This window comes from Semicossyphus pulcher, unplaced genomic scaffold, assembly GCF_022749685.1.
Source record: "Semicossyphus pulcher isolate SPU_LCO1_2020_fin unplaced genomic scaffold, fSemPul1.0.p SCAF_18, whole genome shotgun sequence".
NCBI classification, from domain to species: Eukaryota; Metazoa; Chordata; class Actinopteri; order Labriformes; family Labridae; genus Semicossyphus; species Semicossyphus pulcher.
In genome coordinates, this window is record NW_027211691.1 from 26,372,501 (window position 1) to 26,392,103 (window position 19,603).

Consider the following 19,603-nt stretch of genomic DNA (forward strand, 5'->3'; position numbering starts at 1 on the left):
AAACCAACAGGACCATGTGAACGGATCGCTAGCTCTGTCCTTTGCAGATGTTGTTTAAAGATTTCTTTGTCATTTTTAAACAGTGACACACACAGATTGTGTCAGCTGAAAGGAGCTAATCAAGCTAGCGTTACACAAAGCGTGTGATCATAACGGTGCCGCCTTTGATTACTTTAACACAGGAAGCAGCCGAGCAGCGGCTACACGTGTGAACTGTTCTCCAAAGTAAAGTTTGAACTTACAGGTAAAAACATGAAGAAGAAATCCTGTAACAAGCTCAGAGAGCGTTCAGTGGTCGTTAGCAGGTCCGCTAATAGCAGCTAACATTTGCAGATTGAACGTTAAAGCAGCTTCTGGTTTGAAACATTCACAGACTCTTTGTTAAAGAACACTTCAGGTTCTGTTCAGACGGCTCTGGAGCTGAAGCTCGTTTTCTGCCATCAGCATGAAACCTTTGTTTCGTTGTGTCGACGCAAAGTGAAAATAATAACGACATTTTCTAAAGACTGATTTTAATATTTCGGCATATTTCACGGTTACGTTCAAGTCCTGAGTTTGTTTAATGAAAGTTCAGAATTATTCTGTAAATGTTACTGTGACAGATGAAACATTAATAAAGGCTCACCCTGGTCGGGTCACTGTCCTGTCTTCAGTCCTGTTACAGATCAATAACTGTTCTCTCTCTCTGAGGAGACGCTGTGAACCTGCTCAGCGAGGGATGGGCGAGATAACCCTAACCGTCTTACCTACACACCTCGTCCATGTTGGTGGCATCATCACGTCCCCGCTCGTCTCCAAGCGTGTAAATGAAGAGCTGACGGGCGAAGCATCAACAGCAGGAAACTCTGATATAAAAGAGACGCAGCGTTAGAGCAGCCGTCAGAGTGACTGACACGGCCTCGTCAATCATGGGAGAGGAAGGACTGCAGGTAACTTTACACTTTGACTGACAAAATGAGAACGCCTGCTCACCTGGGTCTTCAATACTTTATAAATATTCATCGCTGAAGAGAAGGCTTTTAGATCCCCGCTCAGGCTCGTTATTCAATCGGACGCCTTTTTTTTTTAATTGAGTTTATTGAAAATTAAACGTTAGAAACAATCAGTGTACATGACTTCACATGTGTGACAGCTTTAACATGAAGTGTGTGAACGTCTCCAGTAGATGTGTTCATCCTGCAGCAGTCAAACAGGCTGTAATGGCTGCAACATAATCCTTGATGGGTCAAAGGTCGTCCACTAAAAGTTCTTGTTGTTTCCACTGACAGGCTCAGATTGTTCTTCTAAGTGTGTGACAACATGACAGAAAGGATCCCTACAGAGATAGACCTTTTTGTTACAGAGGAAGATGATTGTTTTAACCACAGACAGACGTTACATCGCTCTCTGCACACACACCAGACTCCATTCAGAAAAACACTGATTTAAGCTCTCAGAAGGGGGGAGTGGCTGGTTTAGCTCCAGCTGTGATGGTTGGAGGTCACGACCTCTGTGTGTGTTATCTTTATGAACCATCTTTGTGATACGCACGCTGACATTCCTCACTTCTTTCTAATCATCAATAACATGATTTCTGTCGTATTCAGTATTTTACTGTTTTAATATGTCGTCATCGCACGGCGTCTGTCAAAGGGACCGTTTCGACACAGCTGATTGGTTGCTGTGGCTCAGGGGCGGGTCTGCTGCAGGACTCTCTCCTCCAGTCGTGCGAAGCGCTTCAGCATCTGCTTGTACACCTGGAACACACACAGACAGAAATCATCACCTCCTGTGTGTGCGTGTGTGTGTGTGTGTGTGTGTGTGTGTGTGTGTGTGTGTGTGTGTGTGTGTGTGTGTGTGGTGCGTTTAAGGCATGAGAAAGTGTAAAATAAAAATGTGGAGAGAGTAAAAACCCTGCTTTGTGCTTTTTGTTCGTCTGAGAAGAAATGACTTTTTTTTTGGAGTCAAATAAAAACGTAACTCCAAAAACTCGGCACAGAGCACAACACAGAGCTGCACACTTCCAGGACACACTGCGAGATCATCAGGCTGATGTTGGGCCTGACCCCTCCTTCAGACTAAAGTAACAGAGTCCAGATGTTCTGATGGTTCTGAAGATGATCTCTCCAGATGTTCCTGTGGTGTGAGGGATGTAAGGCTGATTTTACTTCCCCCGATCTGCTCGAAAGAACGATCTAATCTCAAATATTAAACATGTTCAATATTTACGATCTGATATCCTGTCGTGTCGGGGGAAACCTGAGGACGGCCGAGCACGCTCTCTGTGGATCGTCACGTGGAATCAAACGAGAGCCAATCAGGAAGCGAGCTGACTTTTCAGTAAAAAGTCCAAAAACTATCATCACCAGTTCTTCCTGCCCGTCGGCCGCCATGTTTGTTTACTCTAAAGTCTCGTTTGAGCGCCAGAGATTTAGTGAGATTTCCAGCTGTGAGAGTCGCACTCTGGTTGTTGCTGAATGAATGTGTGAGTGTGGTGTGCTGTTTGGGTCAGATCGTTGCTCTCCACACTACAGGAACAAACCTGTTCAGTCTGTCAGTATCTGTCGTCGTGTGTGGCTCTCTCACATCTTTAGTGTCAGCCTTCACAAACTGACTCTTCAGAGTTCATCGTTCATACAGTCTTTAGCACAGAGTGTCACAGACGGTGGTAAGACCAGTAAAAACAGCTGTCAAATATTTAAAGTAGTTAAACCGAGCAGGTGAACCAACGCTCCGTCTCCTCCCTCGAGCGGACTACAAACAGAAACCAGAACCCTTCCTGTGCTGAAGTCTGGTCCTGTGAACAGATTCTGTGTTTCTGTGTAGAATCAGTGGATAGAGATTAAAAGACCAGAAAGTGGTCAACGGTCAAAACTCAAGACATGACAACACGATGACATCATCATGCGTGCCATAAACAGGCTGTGGTTCAGCTGCAGCGCAAGGTGTGTTTCACTGTGTAAAGGTCTCTCTCTCCAACTTCCTGCAGCAGCTTTGTCCCCGTCCGACCTGTTACACTCTGTGTGTGTGTGTGTGTGTGTGTGTGTGTGTGTGTGTGTGTGTGTGGTGTGTGTGGTGTGTGTTTCATATGTCTCATATATTGTCCCTTTCTGTCTCAGTTTGGCAGCAGCATCAACCTGACCTGTTTCCCTCTAACATGCACAGCACCAGCACACACTGCGTCAGGTGGTGTTGGCGAAAGAAGAAGAAGCAGTGTGATGTCACCACACACCGTATAATAACTTCACCACGGGGACGTCACCTGTTGGCTGGTCTACTGCCTTCTATGGCACTTTGTCAACACTTTAACCATCATCATGTCTGTTGCTAAGTTAGCATCTGATGCTAATCCCAGCTATGTTAACAAGATGCATTTCATTCAGGGTAGCCTGACTGTGACCTCAACAGGGATGCTAAAGTGAAAAACAGCCGTCTCCTCAGAGGGGCTTTGATTCAAACCAAACGATGACACATACCAAGGGGAAATATGAAACTCCACAAACAGGCGTCATAAACACAATGTGACTCATTCAAGAAATGCTAATTCCACTGCTGAGGAAATATAGCAGTGAGTGAGTGTGTGTGTGTGTGTGTGTGTGTGTGTGTGTGTGTGTGTGTGTGTGTGTGTGTGTGTGTGTGTGTGTGTGTGTGTGAGTGCGTGTGAGTGCGTGTGTGTGCGCGTGCGTGTGTGTGTACCTCCTGTGCTGCAGGATGCGGGGTGGCGACCAGTTGTGGTTCCGGTGCGTTCTTCACCACTTCAAAGAAAGGAACTCCAGATTCTGCCACCAGGCCTGAAACACATCAACTTTGTTTAATTCACCACATTTACATGGCGGCCATTTTCCTCTGACATCATTCTGCGATCATGTTTGGATGCTGTGGGCGGGGTCTGTAACATTCAATCATTTTGGGTCATCTGACGTATGACGCTCAATCATCTAACCAAGTCCCAGCTAACATCAGCATTCGACAGTGTTTCAAGAAATGATAGGAAAGAAGTCCATGCGTAGCTAACGGGGATGTTAGCAGCTGATTGAGCTTAAACATCTTTTTTAATAAATAAAAATAACTTTGTATAGATATAATATATATATAACATTAATACTTCATAGCAGCTGATATTTGCATTCAACCAAATCCTAATCAGAATACCCGCCTCTCCTATCATATTGTGAAACACTGTGACAGCTATAGTAGTCAAGAAGAGGGTGAATGCTAACGTTAGCTGTAGTCTACCAGTAGCTTATAAGAGATCAGATGTTGTTTGAATAATCGGCAGCTAGTTAAGGTTAAATAAATACATTGTTTATTAGATAAATAAATACATTAGCTAACATTAGTATTTGATATTATAAGATACCATAGGAAGGACTTCAATTCATAGCTAAAGGGAATGTTAGCTAGAAGTTGGTTTAACGCAAACGTTAGCTTCCTGACTTTGCTGTTGTTACTAATGAGTAAATGTGTTGTTTTAGCTTCAATATGTGGCAGCTAGTTATGTTAAATAAGTAGATTGTTGGATTGATCAATTGATAAATTAGCGGGCATTAGCATTCAACGAAGTCCTAGCTAACATTAGCATTTTACAGTGTTTGAAGAAACAATAGGAAAGACATTCATTTCTAGCTAACGGTAATGTTAGCTAGAATTGGCTTTCAGCAATCATTAGCTGTTAGCTGTCGATACTTGATGAGTAAACTAATATGTTAACTGAAATAATCAGCAGCTCGTTAAGGTTAAATAAAAACTTTGTGATATGAATACAATAAGAAATTAGCTGGCTTTAGCATCCAAACAAATCCTAGCATTGCTGCTAGCAAAGAACGTGCACCTTTCCTATCATACTGTGCAACACTATCAAACAGTTATATTAGCTAAAGAGTTGGTGAATGCTAATGTTAGCTATAGTCTTCAGTGTCTCAGCCGCTAATTATTCTGAGAGGTCGTTAACCAATCACAGGGCCTGTTCAGAGTCTGGTAACCAATTAGTGAATCAGTCCAGAGCTCGTCAAGCAAACAGGAAGTGAGAGGTGTTAACTAGTCTCTCCTTACAAACACATTTCTGTACGTCATGTTGAGTGTATGTGGTGCTCACACACACACACACACACACACACACACACACACACACACACACACACACACACACACACTGTATACACTGTACAGAAGGTCAGGACGATGCTGAGAAAGCTTATGAGCTTAGCAGAACACACACACACACACACACACACACACAGAGGGCGGCTCAGGCATGCTGCTGTCTCTGAGGACTTTATGTCCTGACCTCACCCGTGCAAAGGATCATGGGACTCATAGACCATGTCTGGTTTTCCCCATCATGCCCTGTGTCTAACCAGCTACCAAGGGGCGAGATGACCTGCAGAGTCAAAGTTTTTCAGCCCCGACCTTCTCCCCCAACAGAGGGCAAACACACACACACACACACACACACACACACACACACACACACACATACGCACGCACACACGCCCACACACACACACGCCCACACACACACACGCACACACATACGCACACACATACGCACACAAACACGCACACACACACACTATCTGAGGACAGGATGATGATGTACAATGACAATGTAACATCATTTGGGCTCTAAATGACTCACAGGTAGATGTGTTCATCCTGCAGCAGTGAAACAGGCTGTAATGGCTGCAACATAATCCTTGATGGGTCAAAGGTCGTCCACTAAAAGTTCTTGTTGTTTCCACTGACAGGCTCAGATTGTTATTCTAAGTGTGTGACAACATGACAGAAAGGATCCCTACAGAGATAGACGAGGGGCTTTAGGAGGTACTCCAGGCTCTGACAAATACCAGGAACTTTACATCCAAAGTCCCTGTACTCTCAGAAGGAAGCAGCCGCTAGCAGGGACCTACTGCTTTGTTATTCAGACCCTGGTCCCTGAGGTGCACACTCACCGAGTAGCTCCTACAGTTTGAAATGTCCTCGCTCTGAACTGTATTAAAGATGTTGTGACGTCCTCTGTGCTGGGCGTTCCCTGAGATCAGTGGGTGCAGCTCTGCCTGTTTGTAACCTTGTTTAGTGCCGTACTATATAAATAAAGTTTTTTTATTAAAGCAGCTCCAGGTTTCCATCGACAGAAACCGTCTCCGCTCTGACGCTGAATGTCTGAATGTGTCTGTAACTCTGAGGAAACGATTGCAGCTCCACTGCAACCCGTGAAGAGGATTTCTGTGCATCCACAGTCATTACATGAAGGAGCGCTTACCTCTCCCGACCCCGCCCCCTCCCCCTCTGAGGCCGCCGCTGCCCCTGAATGAATCAGCGTTGGTTATGAACATCAGGAGGATTGCATTATGTCTTTTCAAGCCCACGCAACTGCCTTCAGATATTGAAACAGGGCTGAGGCTGGGGGGCTTTAAAGGGAGCCGCTGCTAAAGACTCGCCTCGCGCTCCACCACCTCCTGCATCATATTTGATGCTGTCACACGTGAGTCCTCGGCAGCAGAGGATGTTTGCTATCTCGCCGCTCGCCCAGTCTCTTTCATGTGGAGCGGCTGGGGAATCTTTTCATGCTTTTATGAAGACATGCTACACACTCCCCCCGCCGCCGTTACAGGCCCTCAGCAGAGCGATGAAGACGTTGGCAGAGAGGACGGCCAGCGCTGCGTTTATCTCGTACGACCAGCAAACAGCTGATTTTAATGGCTTCAAGCGTGTGGCGTGATAAGAGCCAGTGTAACGCTTTAACTCTCAGCTCTGCAATAAAAACTCCAGCAGGACCTACTTTGGTATTGAAGCTTTTTCTGATGTCATCTCTCTCAGTCCATTTTCAAATGCTTCATAAAAACCTGCACAAACCAAAGTACAGCTTCTGTAAGTGAATAAACCTTCAAATCAAAGCGGAGGAGACTCGAGACATGTCGAGCATATTACATGCTACATATTAGCAGCACTAAAATCCAGGTGCGTCTTCTTTGTACGAGTGAGTGTGAACATCTGACACTGATGTGAGGACACTGGGTCACATGACATGGAAGCTACTGAAAAAAAGCATTTCCATAAAAACATGAACAATAAGTGGTGCTGCCAGCTGATGTGTCACACACAGGGCAGTGAAAGCAGCCGTACATTCTCAGGTGTTCTGGAGGCGCGTATGGTGCAGACAGACAACAGTGAAGTGGAGACAACACTGTGAGGATGCCAGTCAAGCAAAGGATGCATGTCACACGAGGCTTACCACCTGGTGCCAGCAGGTGGCGCTCTGACAAACACTGATTATTCTGTGTGTTACCGTGCAGAGCTCTGTAGGCTGATCCCAGGCAGGCCGAGCTGGACAGGTCGATGGTGAAAACGGGAGCGTCGAACACGTCCGAGAGAACCTGAGACAGACACACTGCAGATTACACTGCTGCTCCTCCTGCTCCTCCTCCTCATTACACTGCTCCTCCTGCTCCTGCTCCTCCTCCTCCTCATTACACTCCTCCTGCTCCTCCTGCTCCTCCTCCTCCTCCTCATTACACTGCTCCTCCTGCTCCTCCTGCTCCTGCTCCTCCTGCTCCTCCTCCTCCTCCTCATTACACTCCTCCTGCTCCTGCTCCTCCTCCTCCTCATTACACTCCTCCTGCTCCTCCTGCTCCTGCTACTCCTGCTCCTCCTCCTCCTCCTCATTACACTCCTCCTGCTCCTGCTCCTCCTCCTCCTCATTACACTCCTCCTGCTCCTCCTGCTACTCCTTCTCCTCCTGCTGCTCCTGCTCCTCCTGCTCCTCCTCCTCCTCATTACACTCCTCCTGCTCCTGCTCCTCCTCATTACACTCCTCCTGCTCCTGCTCCTCCTGCTCCTCCTCCTCCTCATTACACTGCTCCTCCTGCTCCTCCTGCTCCTGCTACTCCTGCTCCTCCTCATTACACTCCTCCTGCTCTTGCTCCTCCTCCTCATTACACTCCTCCTGCTCCTGCTCCTCCTCATTACACTCCACCTGCTCCTCCTCCTGCTCCTCCTGATTACACTCCTCCTGCTCCTCCTCCTGCTCCTCCTCCTCGTGCTGCTCCTCCTCCTCCTGCTCCGCCTCCTCCTCCTCATTACACTCCTCCTGCTCCTGCTCCTCCTCCTCATTTCATTCCTCCTCCTCCTCCTCATTTCACTCCTCCTCGTCCTCATTACATTCCTGCTCCTCCTCCCCCTTCTCCTCATTACACTCCTCCTCCTCCTCCTCCAGATTACACACCTCCTCCTGCTCCTCCTCCTCCTCCAGATTACCCTCCTCCTCCTCCTCCTCCTCCTCCTGCAGATCACACTGCTGCTCCTCCTCCTCCTCCTGCTCCAGATTACACACCTCCTCCTGCTCCTCCTCCTCCTCCTCCTCATTACACTCCTCCTCCTCCTCCTCCTCCTTCTCCTTCTCCTCATTACACACCTCCTCCTCCTCCAGATTACACACCTCCTCCTGCTCCTCCTCCTCCTCCAGATTACCCTCCTCCTCCTCCTCCTCCTCCTGCAGATCACACTGCTGCTCCTCCTCCTCCTCCTCCTCTTCCTCCTCCAGATTACACACCTCCTCCTCCTCCTCCTCCTCCTCCTCACACACCTGACAAACACGCCGTGTGTCCGACTGACCTGCAGAATGTCTGTATTCGATGACGCTCCTCCCGTTGCCAACACTCTGGTTCCTGGAACTAAAAGGACACAGGCGCACAAGCTGAGACTCCTGACTGAAGAGAGAACCATTCATATTCACACGGCGGCCATTTTCCTCTGACATCACGCTCTGGGTGGAAGCTCGCACGCTGTGATGAAGTTGGACTGCTGTGTTTAAAGCTTTAGCCTCTGTTAACCTATAAATCACAGTAGCTAACATTAGCACTCATTAGCCAATTCCTAGCTAACACTATCGTTATCTAGCACAATATTACTGTTAGCTAGGTATTTACACCTTTCCTAACCCTACAAAACAACTAACTGCTAACGTTAGCTGTTGTTTATCAGACACGTAGTCGGCAAACCGTGAACACAGCAGTGCAGCGCGCAACATTTGAGCTCCACACCCTGATTGTGACATCAGAGGAAAATGGCCGCCGTGTGACCATGGCCAGTGAGAGCGGTTTGGGTGTTTTTTTTACTGATTTTAACTTCAGTTTATTAAACAATCTTCAGCCCATAAAAGAAGAACAACGTGCGAAAGGAGACCAGAACATGGTGAGACAGGAAGTTAAGTTTTCCTTTTCTCTCTGTTGATCAGTGTCTGTTCAGGAGAAGATCTTTGTTTCAAAAGCCCTGCAGACAGGAAGATCTTTACAGATTAATTTGACTCATCCTTAACTAAAGAAGTACTGTATATAAACTACAAAAATGGAGGTAGATACAGTAAAAAATGGATGTACAGTCACAAACAAGGGAGCAAAGAATGAACGAATGAAACAAACAGGAAGAGGTTTTAATCAAAGGTTTGATGTCGAGAGGTGGAGGTCTTACTGATGGAGTAGCCCAGCCTCTCAGCGTGGAGTCTCCTGGACAGAAACTGACCCTCCACCAGCGCCCGGACCTCCACCTGAGGACTCAGCGAGGACACCTGCAGGACGGGGACAGGCGGTGCAGAAACAACATGAACGCTACAAACTTCAAACAAAGTGATCAAAATGTTCACATTCATCTAAAAACAAAACTCTCTGCTGACCGCGCGGTCGTCCGGGCCGAAGAGGTGGACTCCGACTGCAGGAGGTGTGATCTCCATCGTGTCAAAATAAAAGCCTGGAATAACACCAGACAGCCAATCAGAGGGAGGAGAGGAGGAAGGTAAAGAAGGGAGGAAAATGAAAGGAAGCAAAAGAGTAAAGGAGAAGGAGGGAAGACAAGATGGTGAGAAAAAGTAAGGAAGGGAAAGAAAGTTAGAAGGAAGTCAAGAAACAGGAAAAGAAAAAGCAGAAAAGGAGACAAAGGGAAGGAAAAGGAAGGAGGCGAGAGGGATGGAGTAAGGAAAGACAGAAGGAAGAAAGGAAGGAAACACAAGAAGAGAAAAGGAGATGGAAATAAGAAAAGTAGGAAAAGAGGAAAGAAAAGAATTAAAAGGAAAGAAAGAGAGGCAGGAGGAGGGAGAGAAGGAAGCTTCACCGATGTGTCCCGTGTTTCCCAGCGGCGTGTCTCTCAGGGAGGCAGAAAAGTGTTCCCATGATCCTCCAGCACACTCGTTCCTGATGCGTTCCCTCGTCAGAGATCCATTCTTAAAGCTGTGTATCACACACACACACACACACACACACACACACACACACAACTGTCACAGTTTTAATGGAGGGTGCTGCCCTCTAGTGTGTGTAACTGTCACAGCAGCGTGAAAGAAATCTGGACTATGTCCGAGAAGTGAAGATGTGTTGACTGAATATCAGAGACAGACGTGCGTGTGTGTGTGCGTGTGTGTGTGTGTCTGTGTGTCTGTGTGTCTGTGTGTGTGTGTGTGTGTGTGTGTGTGTGTGTGCGTGTGTGTGTGTGTGTGTGTGTGTGTGTGTGTGTGTCTGTGTGTCTGTGTGTGTGTGTGTGTGTCTGTGTGTCTGTGTGTGTGTGTGTGTGTGTGTGTGTGTGTGTGTGTGTGTGTGTGTGTGTACCACAGCAGAGCCATGTACGCCTGCCAGTCGACGGGGTTACAGAAGATGTGACCCTCCAGCGCTGGACGAGGCTGCTGGATCCACAGAAACACTGTATCACTGGTGCCCAGGCTCACCTGCACGCATACACACACACACACACACACACACACACACACACACACACACACACACACACACACACACACACACACACACACACACACACACAGATGTATACAGTGTTCACTCAGTTAGCTAAAGGACAGACTGGTTGAATGTGGACTTACAGCGATGTCTCCCTGCTGGAGCCTCATCCCTGCCAGAGACGCTGAGGAGAGGAACAACAGTTAGGACCTTTGACCTCGTCTCACTGACGGCTGCTCGCCCTCTGCTGAAGCTGGTTTCTAACGGGTCAGAGCTTCGGAGGCTCCGGGGCTGTTTGACAAGGCTGCTGTGGTGACTCTGTTCCAGGGTGTGCAGGTGGTCTACCTGTATTCAGCTGGACAACAAGCTCATGGCATGTCCTTGTAACATTACATCAGAATCACAATTTATGGGTTGCTATGGTGATCGAGGGGCTGTGGCTCCAATTAAAACTTGTATTTTATTCTGGTAAATTCTTGAAGTCACTTCCTGCTCCCAGCAGAGCAGGGAGGACTCCAAACACACATTACAGTTCAGTGAAGCAGCAGGTAACCTGCAACACAACAGCTCCATCTTGTGTTCAGACAACAGAACTACATCCTTTCTGAGACATTTTGTCAGCAACACACAAACTAATTTAAGTCCGACTGCTAATTAAAGGTTTCATTACAATGTGAATGTGCTGATTTGATGCTGTAAACATTAAACCTGTGGAGTCCATCAACGTGCTTTCTTACAGAATGTGCTCAAAGAATAATTATCATCAAAGAGTTTTTCTTTGCTCTGTTCGTCCAGTAAAGCGCACACAGATTATCTGTCTGATATTTACATGAACAAATCTCCAAAAGGCTCCAACAGCACAAACACGGCCCAGAGGTTCTCAAATATTATTGCTTCTATCGATTGGCTTCATTGTTGGCTTCATTTTTCTGAAGGCCTGGAGGCTTCAGCCGCTGCTTCATGTGCTGCGGACACCGTGGAGCCACAGCGCCCTCCGCTGGTCAAACTACATCTGGACGCCATCTCTAAATCACCACAAGCACCGTTTTCTACTTTATATGTTGTGTAAAAAAGTGTTCATAATGAGGATATCAGAAACACATGAGCTTGTATCTGTGCTGGCTGCGGGTGTTTCTGCGATCAGTTACCGGGGTTGTCTCCAGTGAAAGCCACCACACTGCAGCTCCCACAGAAACCATATCGACGCACAAAGTAGGAGGAGACGGGACCCTGCAGCGACAGAGAGGAGAACAGTTCCACTTCCTGTTTGGCTCAGCCAACACACATCAGACTGCTCAGCACAAGCAGCCCAGTATGCACCAGTCTTACCAGTACAGATGTGGAGGGTAGTGGAGCTCCCAGCAGTCGGTCCAGATGAGGAGCAGTGGCCTCCAGGCAGACCTCAGACCAGTCTCTGGTCCTGATGTCCAACAGATTCATCCCTGAACCTGAAGTCAGTGAATGCATCATTCAGCCCTTAATGTGTTCCTGGGGGGGAGGAGCCTCTCAGTTTAAAGAGTGTGTCTGTGTAAAATAAACATTCTTCATAAAAACACTTTCATTTCTTTTTTTGTAACATTCTTCAAACTTGTAACTTCTTGAGCTTCGAGGATTGACAGTATGTTTCTTCTGAAGGCTGTGTGTGCGCTTCAACCAGCTCCTTTAAATGCACTCAGAAAGAGGAGAGGGGTTTTGTCAGCAGGGCTCCACTAGAGGGAGCTGTGGGCTGTTACACAGGAGCACTAACGGCCTGCGACATAGTCTTAGATCCACTTCAAACGTTTCAGCGTGGATGTGAAATGTGGCTGACTTCTTGTCTGTGTAGTGTATACTTTGATCTGTGTGTGTTTATGCTGCCTGCGAGTGAAACGCAGCCTAACTCTGGAAAACCTCATTGGTCAGACACTCTGTGACATCATCATCCTCTCACGTCTCAGTTTTTTGTTTCCTGATTCATTTGACTGAACTTTCAGGGATGATGATGATATTGGATAAACTCAAAAGGACAGATGAAAAATAGAAGAAGTAATAAACAGATTATTTCATACACAGGTAAACAACAGTTACTGAGTGGTTCTGTACCGTCACTGTAGTCGATGGCAGCGTAATCACCGAGGAAGAGAGAGGCGGCGAAGCTGCTGACCAATGAGATCCTCTGAAAACACAAACACTCACTCTGACCGACAGCTCCTCTTCTTAGTGCGCAGTTATATTAAACACGATGATAAAACCACGTGAAATCAATTCTAATGATATTTTGATAAAGAGACGTTCACATAAAGTTATAAAATCATCAAGTGGTGAAAAATGTGATACAATAAAACAGATGTGTGATGAAGTGTTATAAAATAAGGTAACGATCATAAATACATTTTAAATAAATATAAAGTAAGTTCCAATTAAACGATAAAGTGATATTTTATTTAATGAGTTAATGCAGGCTCACCTCGGCCTCTCGGTACTCGGCTGGTCGGGTCTGCCGCAGCTTGGAGATCTGGTTTCCTGTGAAACGCTGCAGACAAACAAAAACATCGTTCCTCACTGCTGGAATGACAGACAGGTGCACAGACAGACAGGTGCACAGACAGACAGGTGCATAGACAGACAGGTGTATAGACAGACAGGTGTATAGACAGACAGGTATACAGACAGACAGGTGCACAGACAGACAGGTGTAAAGAAAGACAGGTGTACAGACAGACAGGTGTATAGACAGACAGGTGTACAGACAGACAGGTGCACAGATGGTGAGGTGTAAAGAAAGACAGGTGTATAGACAGACAGGTGTACAGAAAGACAGGTGTACAGACAGACAGGTGTACAGACAGACAGGTGCACAGATGGTGAGATGTAAAGAAAGACAGGTGTACAGACAGACAGGTGTACAGACAGATAGGTGCACAGATGGTGAGGTGTAAAGAAAGACAGGTGTACAGACAGACAGGTGTACAGGTGTACAGACAGACAGGTGTATAGACAGACAGGTGCACAGATGGTGAGGTGTAAAGAAAGACAGGTGCACAGACAGACAGGTGTACAGACAGACAGGTGCACAGATGGTGAGGTGTAAAGAAAGACAGGTACACAGACAGACAGGTGCACAGACAGACTGGTGCACAGACAGACAGGTGTACAGACAGACAGGTGTATAGACAGACAGGTGCACAGATGGTGAGGTGTAAAGAAAGACAGGTGCACAGACAGACAGGTATACAGACAGACAGGTGTATAGACAGACAGGGGCACAGATGGTGAGGTGTAAAGAAAGACAGGTGCACAGACAGACAGGTGTATAGACAGACAGGTGTACAGACAGACAGGTGCACAGACAGACAGGTGCACAGATGGTGAGGTGTAAAGAAAGACAGGTGCACAGACAGACAGGTATACAGACAGACAGGTGTATAGACAGACAGGTGCACAGATGGTGAGGTGTAAAGAAAGACAGGTGCACAGACAGACAGGTGTACAGACAGACAGGTGCACAGATGGTGAGGTGTAAAGAAAGGCAGGTGTACAGACAGACAGGTGTAAAGAAAGACAGGTGTACAGACAGACAGGTGTAAAGAAAGACAGGTGTACAGACAGACAGGTGTAAAGAAAGACAGGTGCACAGACAGACAGGTGTATAGACAGACAGGTGCACAGATGGTGAGGTGTAAAGAAAGGCAGGTGTACAGACAGACAGGTGTAAAGAAAGACAGGTGTACAGACAGACAGGTGTAAAGAAAGACAGGTGTACAGACAGACAGGTGTAAAGAAAGACAGGTGCACAGACAGACAGGTGTATAGACAGACAGGTGCACAGATGGTGAGGTGTAAAGAAAGGCAGGTGTACAGACAGACAGGTGTAAAGAAAGACAGGTGTACAGACAGACAGGTGTATAGACAGACAGGTGTACAGACAGACAGGTGTATAGACAGACAGGTGTACAGACAGACAGGTGCACAGATGATGAGGTGTAAAGAAAGGCAGGTGTACAGACAGACAGGTGTAAAGAAAGACAGGTGTACAGACAGACAGGCGTAAAGAAAGACAGGTGTACAGACAGACAGGTGTATAGACAGACAGGTGCACAGATGGTGAGGTGTAAAGAAAGACAGGTGCACAGACAGACAGGTGTACAGACAGACAGGTGTATAGACAGACAGGTGTACAGACAGACAGGTGCACAGATGGTGAGGTGTAAATAAAGACAGGTGTACAGACAGACAGGTGTATAGACAGACAGGTGTACAGATGGACAGGTGAGACCTCGTAGGCTCTGGAGCCGGTGATCTCTGCCAGCCTTAGAGCGCCCCCTGCTGCTGCCTGCAGGTCCTGACACTGCTGACTGCTGCTGGAGTCCATCCACACGGGACAGTCTGCCACTGAGAAGCTGCCCTGTAAATACAGCAGCACACACCTTCACATCAGCAGGTATCAGAAGCACACCTACAGGATGCTGTCGAGCGGATTCACAGACCTGCAGCTGCTGGCTCAGGTCCTGGTCCGGGTCGAGCTGTTTCAGGGTCTCTGACGCTCCTCTCTTCCAGTACACACTGCCATGTTGCTGAGGGAGAAGACACAGTTCACAGTTGATTCAGAGGCAGTTCTCTCTCCACCAAACCCCACTCACTTTTCTGTTCATTTTACTGAAGTCGCTTCCTTTTCTGCTAAATTAAACTGCTAAGCAACATTCAGATAGTAGGTATAATATCATAATAATATAGAAATGATGATAATAATAATAATAATAATAATAATAATAATAAAATGACTAATACTATAATAATCCATAAACGTTTTCCCAGTTTGGTCCGAAGAACTTAACCAGGCTGAAGGCCACACAACCTGTGTGTGATCCACAGCTGATCACCCATTGGACGTCTCGATGCTGTTTCCAGGTTCGTGCCTCACCTGTCCGCTGCCTGACAATGCTCTGACGCGGGAGAAGTCAAGCCCCGCCCTCTTCATCTTGTCCAATAGCAGGTCCAGAGCCTGATAACAGAACACACAAAAACACCACAACCACCACAGGCCTGGTCAGAGGTCAAAGGTCAGCTGATGACTCTGCACAGGGAGTTAATTCTTCAACTGAGGAGTTACAGAGTGAACAGAGCGGAGGGAAAACATCACGATCGTGTGTGTGTGTGTGTGTGTGTGTGTGTGTGTGCCTGCGTGTCCTACCTTCACCCACATCAGTACAGGTGAGGTGACCGTCAGTTTGTCAGCCTGGATATGAACTCCTCCCTGAGTCCTGACATCAAAAATAAAACACTTGATCAACAGATCAACTTTTACAAAATAAAACGAACACGATCACGTACACGCTCCAGACATGCGTCGGTGATTACTTTCTAATAACCTAAACATGGTCGGCCTCGTTTCTCCTGCTACGACTAAAAGTCGGGGGTGAGGTGTGTTACCTGAACTCGGGCAGCTCGGAGTCAAACTGCACGTTGTTGTGGTGAACCACGTTCAGGTTTCCATCCACTGCCACCACCTTCAGCTTCATGTAGTATGAGAAGTACAGTGTAAGAAGTATTGTACATGTCTCTTGTATAAGTACACAAGTAATGTCAGCTTCACTGATAAAAGTACAGAGGCAGTAGTATCAGCAGCAACATTGCTATACCTATAGTATTACCGGTGCATTCAGGTGTCGTAGGATTTAACTGGGGGCTTTAAATAAAGAAGGGTCTGTTTTCACCTGTATGAAGGTACAGCACCTGTGTACATGTACTTTGTCTGTGAACACCACTGGAGGTTTTACATTTATTTAATGTACTATGTGAACATACTTTTCTCCAGTGTTTGCCTTTAGGCCACGTTACACTTTTTACCTTAGCACGATGATGATGGTCCCTTTCAAAAATCAATAAATGATTTGACTTTAATTAGTTAAAAAATATACAAACTATGTATGCAGTGCTAATCTACTCAGCAGTGCTCAGAGTGTCTGACATTTAAACACAACATGTAAATGCTGCTGCATGTTTTCAAAGGTGAAGTATGTCTGCAGCCCGAGCAGTAAACACTCAGGTAAATCTCAGGTACGGCAGAGAGGTGAAAGAGTGCAGGGTTTTGGCTTTGAGGTTATAATCTGTGTTGTTTCACATGAAGCATGTATGTAACCTGTAAACATGGACCGTTGTTAATGTTCATATGTGTAACATGTGAATCTAGTGTTTCATGAAGACAGTGAACGCAGCTCCAAAGTCTGAACTCATACAACCAAAAACACGTCTCATCTCATCTTCCGCATCTGCGCGATACGTGTACAGCTCTGTCTGCACGCAGCCACGTGCGTCGACCACGTCACGCAGTGAGACGTGCAGGTGAGAGAAGGATGGATTAAATAAAGGTTATCTTTACCTGCTGCGTGCTGAAGTCGAAGCCCAGATAGACAGGAGAGTCCTGCGCGGCGGCCATCATCAAACACACACAGACACACAAACACACACACACCGCGAGGAGTGGAGGAGGAAGGGTTCAGTATTTAAAGAGACAGTAACACTCTCACTAATGTTAGTGTTAATGATTTTCTATAATCTAACAGCAGAGTGGGGGAAGTAAACGTACCACACTCTGAAGATGCTCTGTCACTAACAGACCTCCACCTCAGAGGACAGTCTGTGATAATGATGAGTCATGTTTCATGTGTTTCATCTGTCCTATCAACTGAAGCTGTAAATGTAGACTCATGTAAACAAACAACAAACAGTATTCTGGTTTATACCGGTATAATTATGTTAAGGTAAAACTGGTATGAACTGTGTGGTGTCTTTATTTGTATCTTATTTGTTTGACGGACGGTGCACAGCTTCTTCGCAGAGTTAGCTTTAAGCTAACTGGCATCTGTCGTCTCTGAACAGGAAACAGAGAACAAGTAAAGAAATAAAAAACACTATTACCAGTTTCTGTTTCATATTCTAGTATGTTCTCTGAACTGGTATGTAATGATATTAACTTCTCTGAACAGACACTTTGAGTTCTAAACTGGTATGAACTGGTATGTAGGCTTCTGAACGTTCTGAGTAATTAAAGTGGTATAAACTGGTGGAACCTGGTTTGAACTGGTTTTTATCCTGCCGCGTCGTCTTTAATCTCCCCCTCTCTGACTTAGCGCCATCAGTCTGAATAAATATGATCGGTCCTTTAATCAAGTGTTTGTTCTGTTTGTTCTGCATGTTAAACAAACATCTGATAGAATGTGACAGCGCTGTGTGTGTGTGTGTGTGTGTGTGTGTGTGTGTGTGTGTGTGTGTGTGTGCGTGTGTGTGTGTGTGTGTCTCCCTCAGTGCAGCCTCCTGCCTGACAAGGTAACAGAGCACAAACATGTCTGCTTCTCTTTCCTCCTTCCAGCAGTCAAACTCTTCCTCTAACTTCTGCATTACAGGTTTCAGCAGATCTGCAAGGAGCAGGTTCGTTTTGTCGGAGCTCCCAGAGAAGGCTTTAAACGCACCATAGTATCCACGCTGGGTTTACTGACGATGATGTAAACACCTGCAGCAGGTGTGTTGCTGCTGGAGCCAACAGGATGTCCTGCTCCTGCTGCTGCGTGAGTCCCCGCGGGGCGCTGCTGGAGGGTAAAACATTAAAACTCACACTTTTATGGATGTTAGTTTGTGTGTTTCACAAATATTGTTTTGGATCTGAACTCACCATTAAAGTCACAGAACAACAGAAACTAACAGATGCAGGCAGCAGCAGAGCAGCAGCTCCTGTGTCCTGTGAGCTAAAATCCCTGTTTTTCTGAATGGAGTCTGGTGTGTGTGCAGAGAGCAATGTAACGTCTGTGTGTGGTTAAAACAATCATCTTCCTCTGTAACAAAAAGGTCTATCTCTGTAGGGATCCTTTCTGTCATGTTGTCACACACTTAGAAGAACAATCTGTTTATTCTTCTCTAATGTGACATTTCCCTCACAGACACAGGACACAGTCAGTAGCTGTTTTCTGTTGAGTCTGAGGGCTCCATGTCTGCAGGTCAAAGGTCACCATGTGCCCACCCTTCCGCAGGGACCAGGAAGAAGCGTCTGCTGAAAGAGGAGGAGGAGGAGGAGAGCAGGAGGAGGAACATGGACATCTGTCAGCTCAGAGAACAGTACAGGAGCACCAGAGAGAGACAGAGGAGGCACACTCAGGTGCTGCTGTTCAGCGCAGGTGAGCGTGCGGCTGTTTACCTGCAGAGAAATGTTACTGACAGTTAGTCGAAGAATAAAGTGAGAGAAAAGCACAGAATGTTTGTGGAGAGAAAATGTTTATAAGTTTAAAGAATCAAAGTGAAAGTTATGCAGAATCTCTTCTTTAAGAATTACATGAAACGTTTTATTACATTTTGCTGCATTTCTATTTCCTTTTTCATTTTACACATTTGTTCTTTTGTTTGCATCTATAAGTTAACTCAGTAGTTCTTTTGTATCTTCGTGTCTCTTGTTCTGTGCAGACGTGTTCTGTGTGGTCGTCCTGGAGACGTGTTTCTCTGAGAGTGACAAACAGTAAACATCAGGTTCAGGTTTTGTAACGAGTTCCTTTAAACCTCACACACGCCGCGCTCTCTCTATGCAGCCTCAGACGAGCTGTCGGACGCCGTCAGCATCGTACCTGTCACTCAGACGTCCTCATGGGAACCGTACAGCAGCCCAACACCTGCTCTAACCTGTGACCTGGACCTGACCTCCTGTGACCCCTGGCAAGTCCACCTTGGCCTCCACCAGCGCTCCTGTCCCGGGTCAGTCCCCGTGCAGCTCGCAGCTTCCTCCCCAGACACAACAAACACTAAGAGTTCCTCCCAGTCAGCTGCGCTGGTCACTGACCCTTAATGAGGTCTGAGAGATGCACTCCAGTCATCACCACACATAGCATCTCTTTCTGTAGGAAACAGGATGGTAAGCTAGCTCAGTCCATTTAGCTTTAATA

The 19,603-nt window shown here is 46.5% G+C and overlaps 1 protein-coding gene across 1 annotated transcript; it reads right to left on the reverse strand.

The window, feature by feature from the left end:
• Window positions 1-1,079: 1,079 nt before the first annotated feature.
• On the reverse strand, window positions 1,080-17,138 carry xylb (xylulokinase homolog (H. influenzae)). Its single transcript, XM_069667587.1, has 19 exons — window positions 17,059-17,138; window positions 16,110-16,192; window positions 15,871-15,940; window positions 15,601-15,681; window positions 15,167-15,253; window positions 14,956-15,084; window positions 13,147-13,212; window positions 12,783-12,855; window positions 12,030-12,148; window positions 11,849-11,930; window positions 10,844-10,884; window positions 10,575-10,690; window positions 10,084-10,199; window positions 9,650-9,723; window positions 9,448-9,544; window positions 8,593-8,651; window positions 7,268-7,355; window positions 3,676-3,770; window positions 1,080-1,736 (listed from the first exon to the last, which is right to left on the reverse strand). Exons 1-19 carry the CDS (start codon window positions 17,116-17,118, stop codon window positions 1,668-1,670), a joined length of 1,605 nt encoding a protein of 534 aa, XP_069523688.1. The 5' UTR covers window positions 17,119-17,138; the 3' UTR covers window positions 1,080-1,667.
• Between the last annotated feature and the right edge of the window lie 2,465 nt (window positions 17,139-19,603).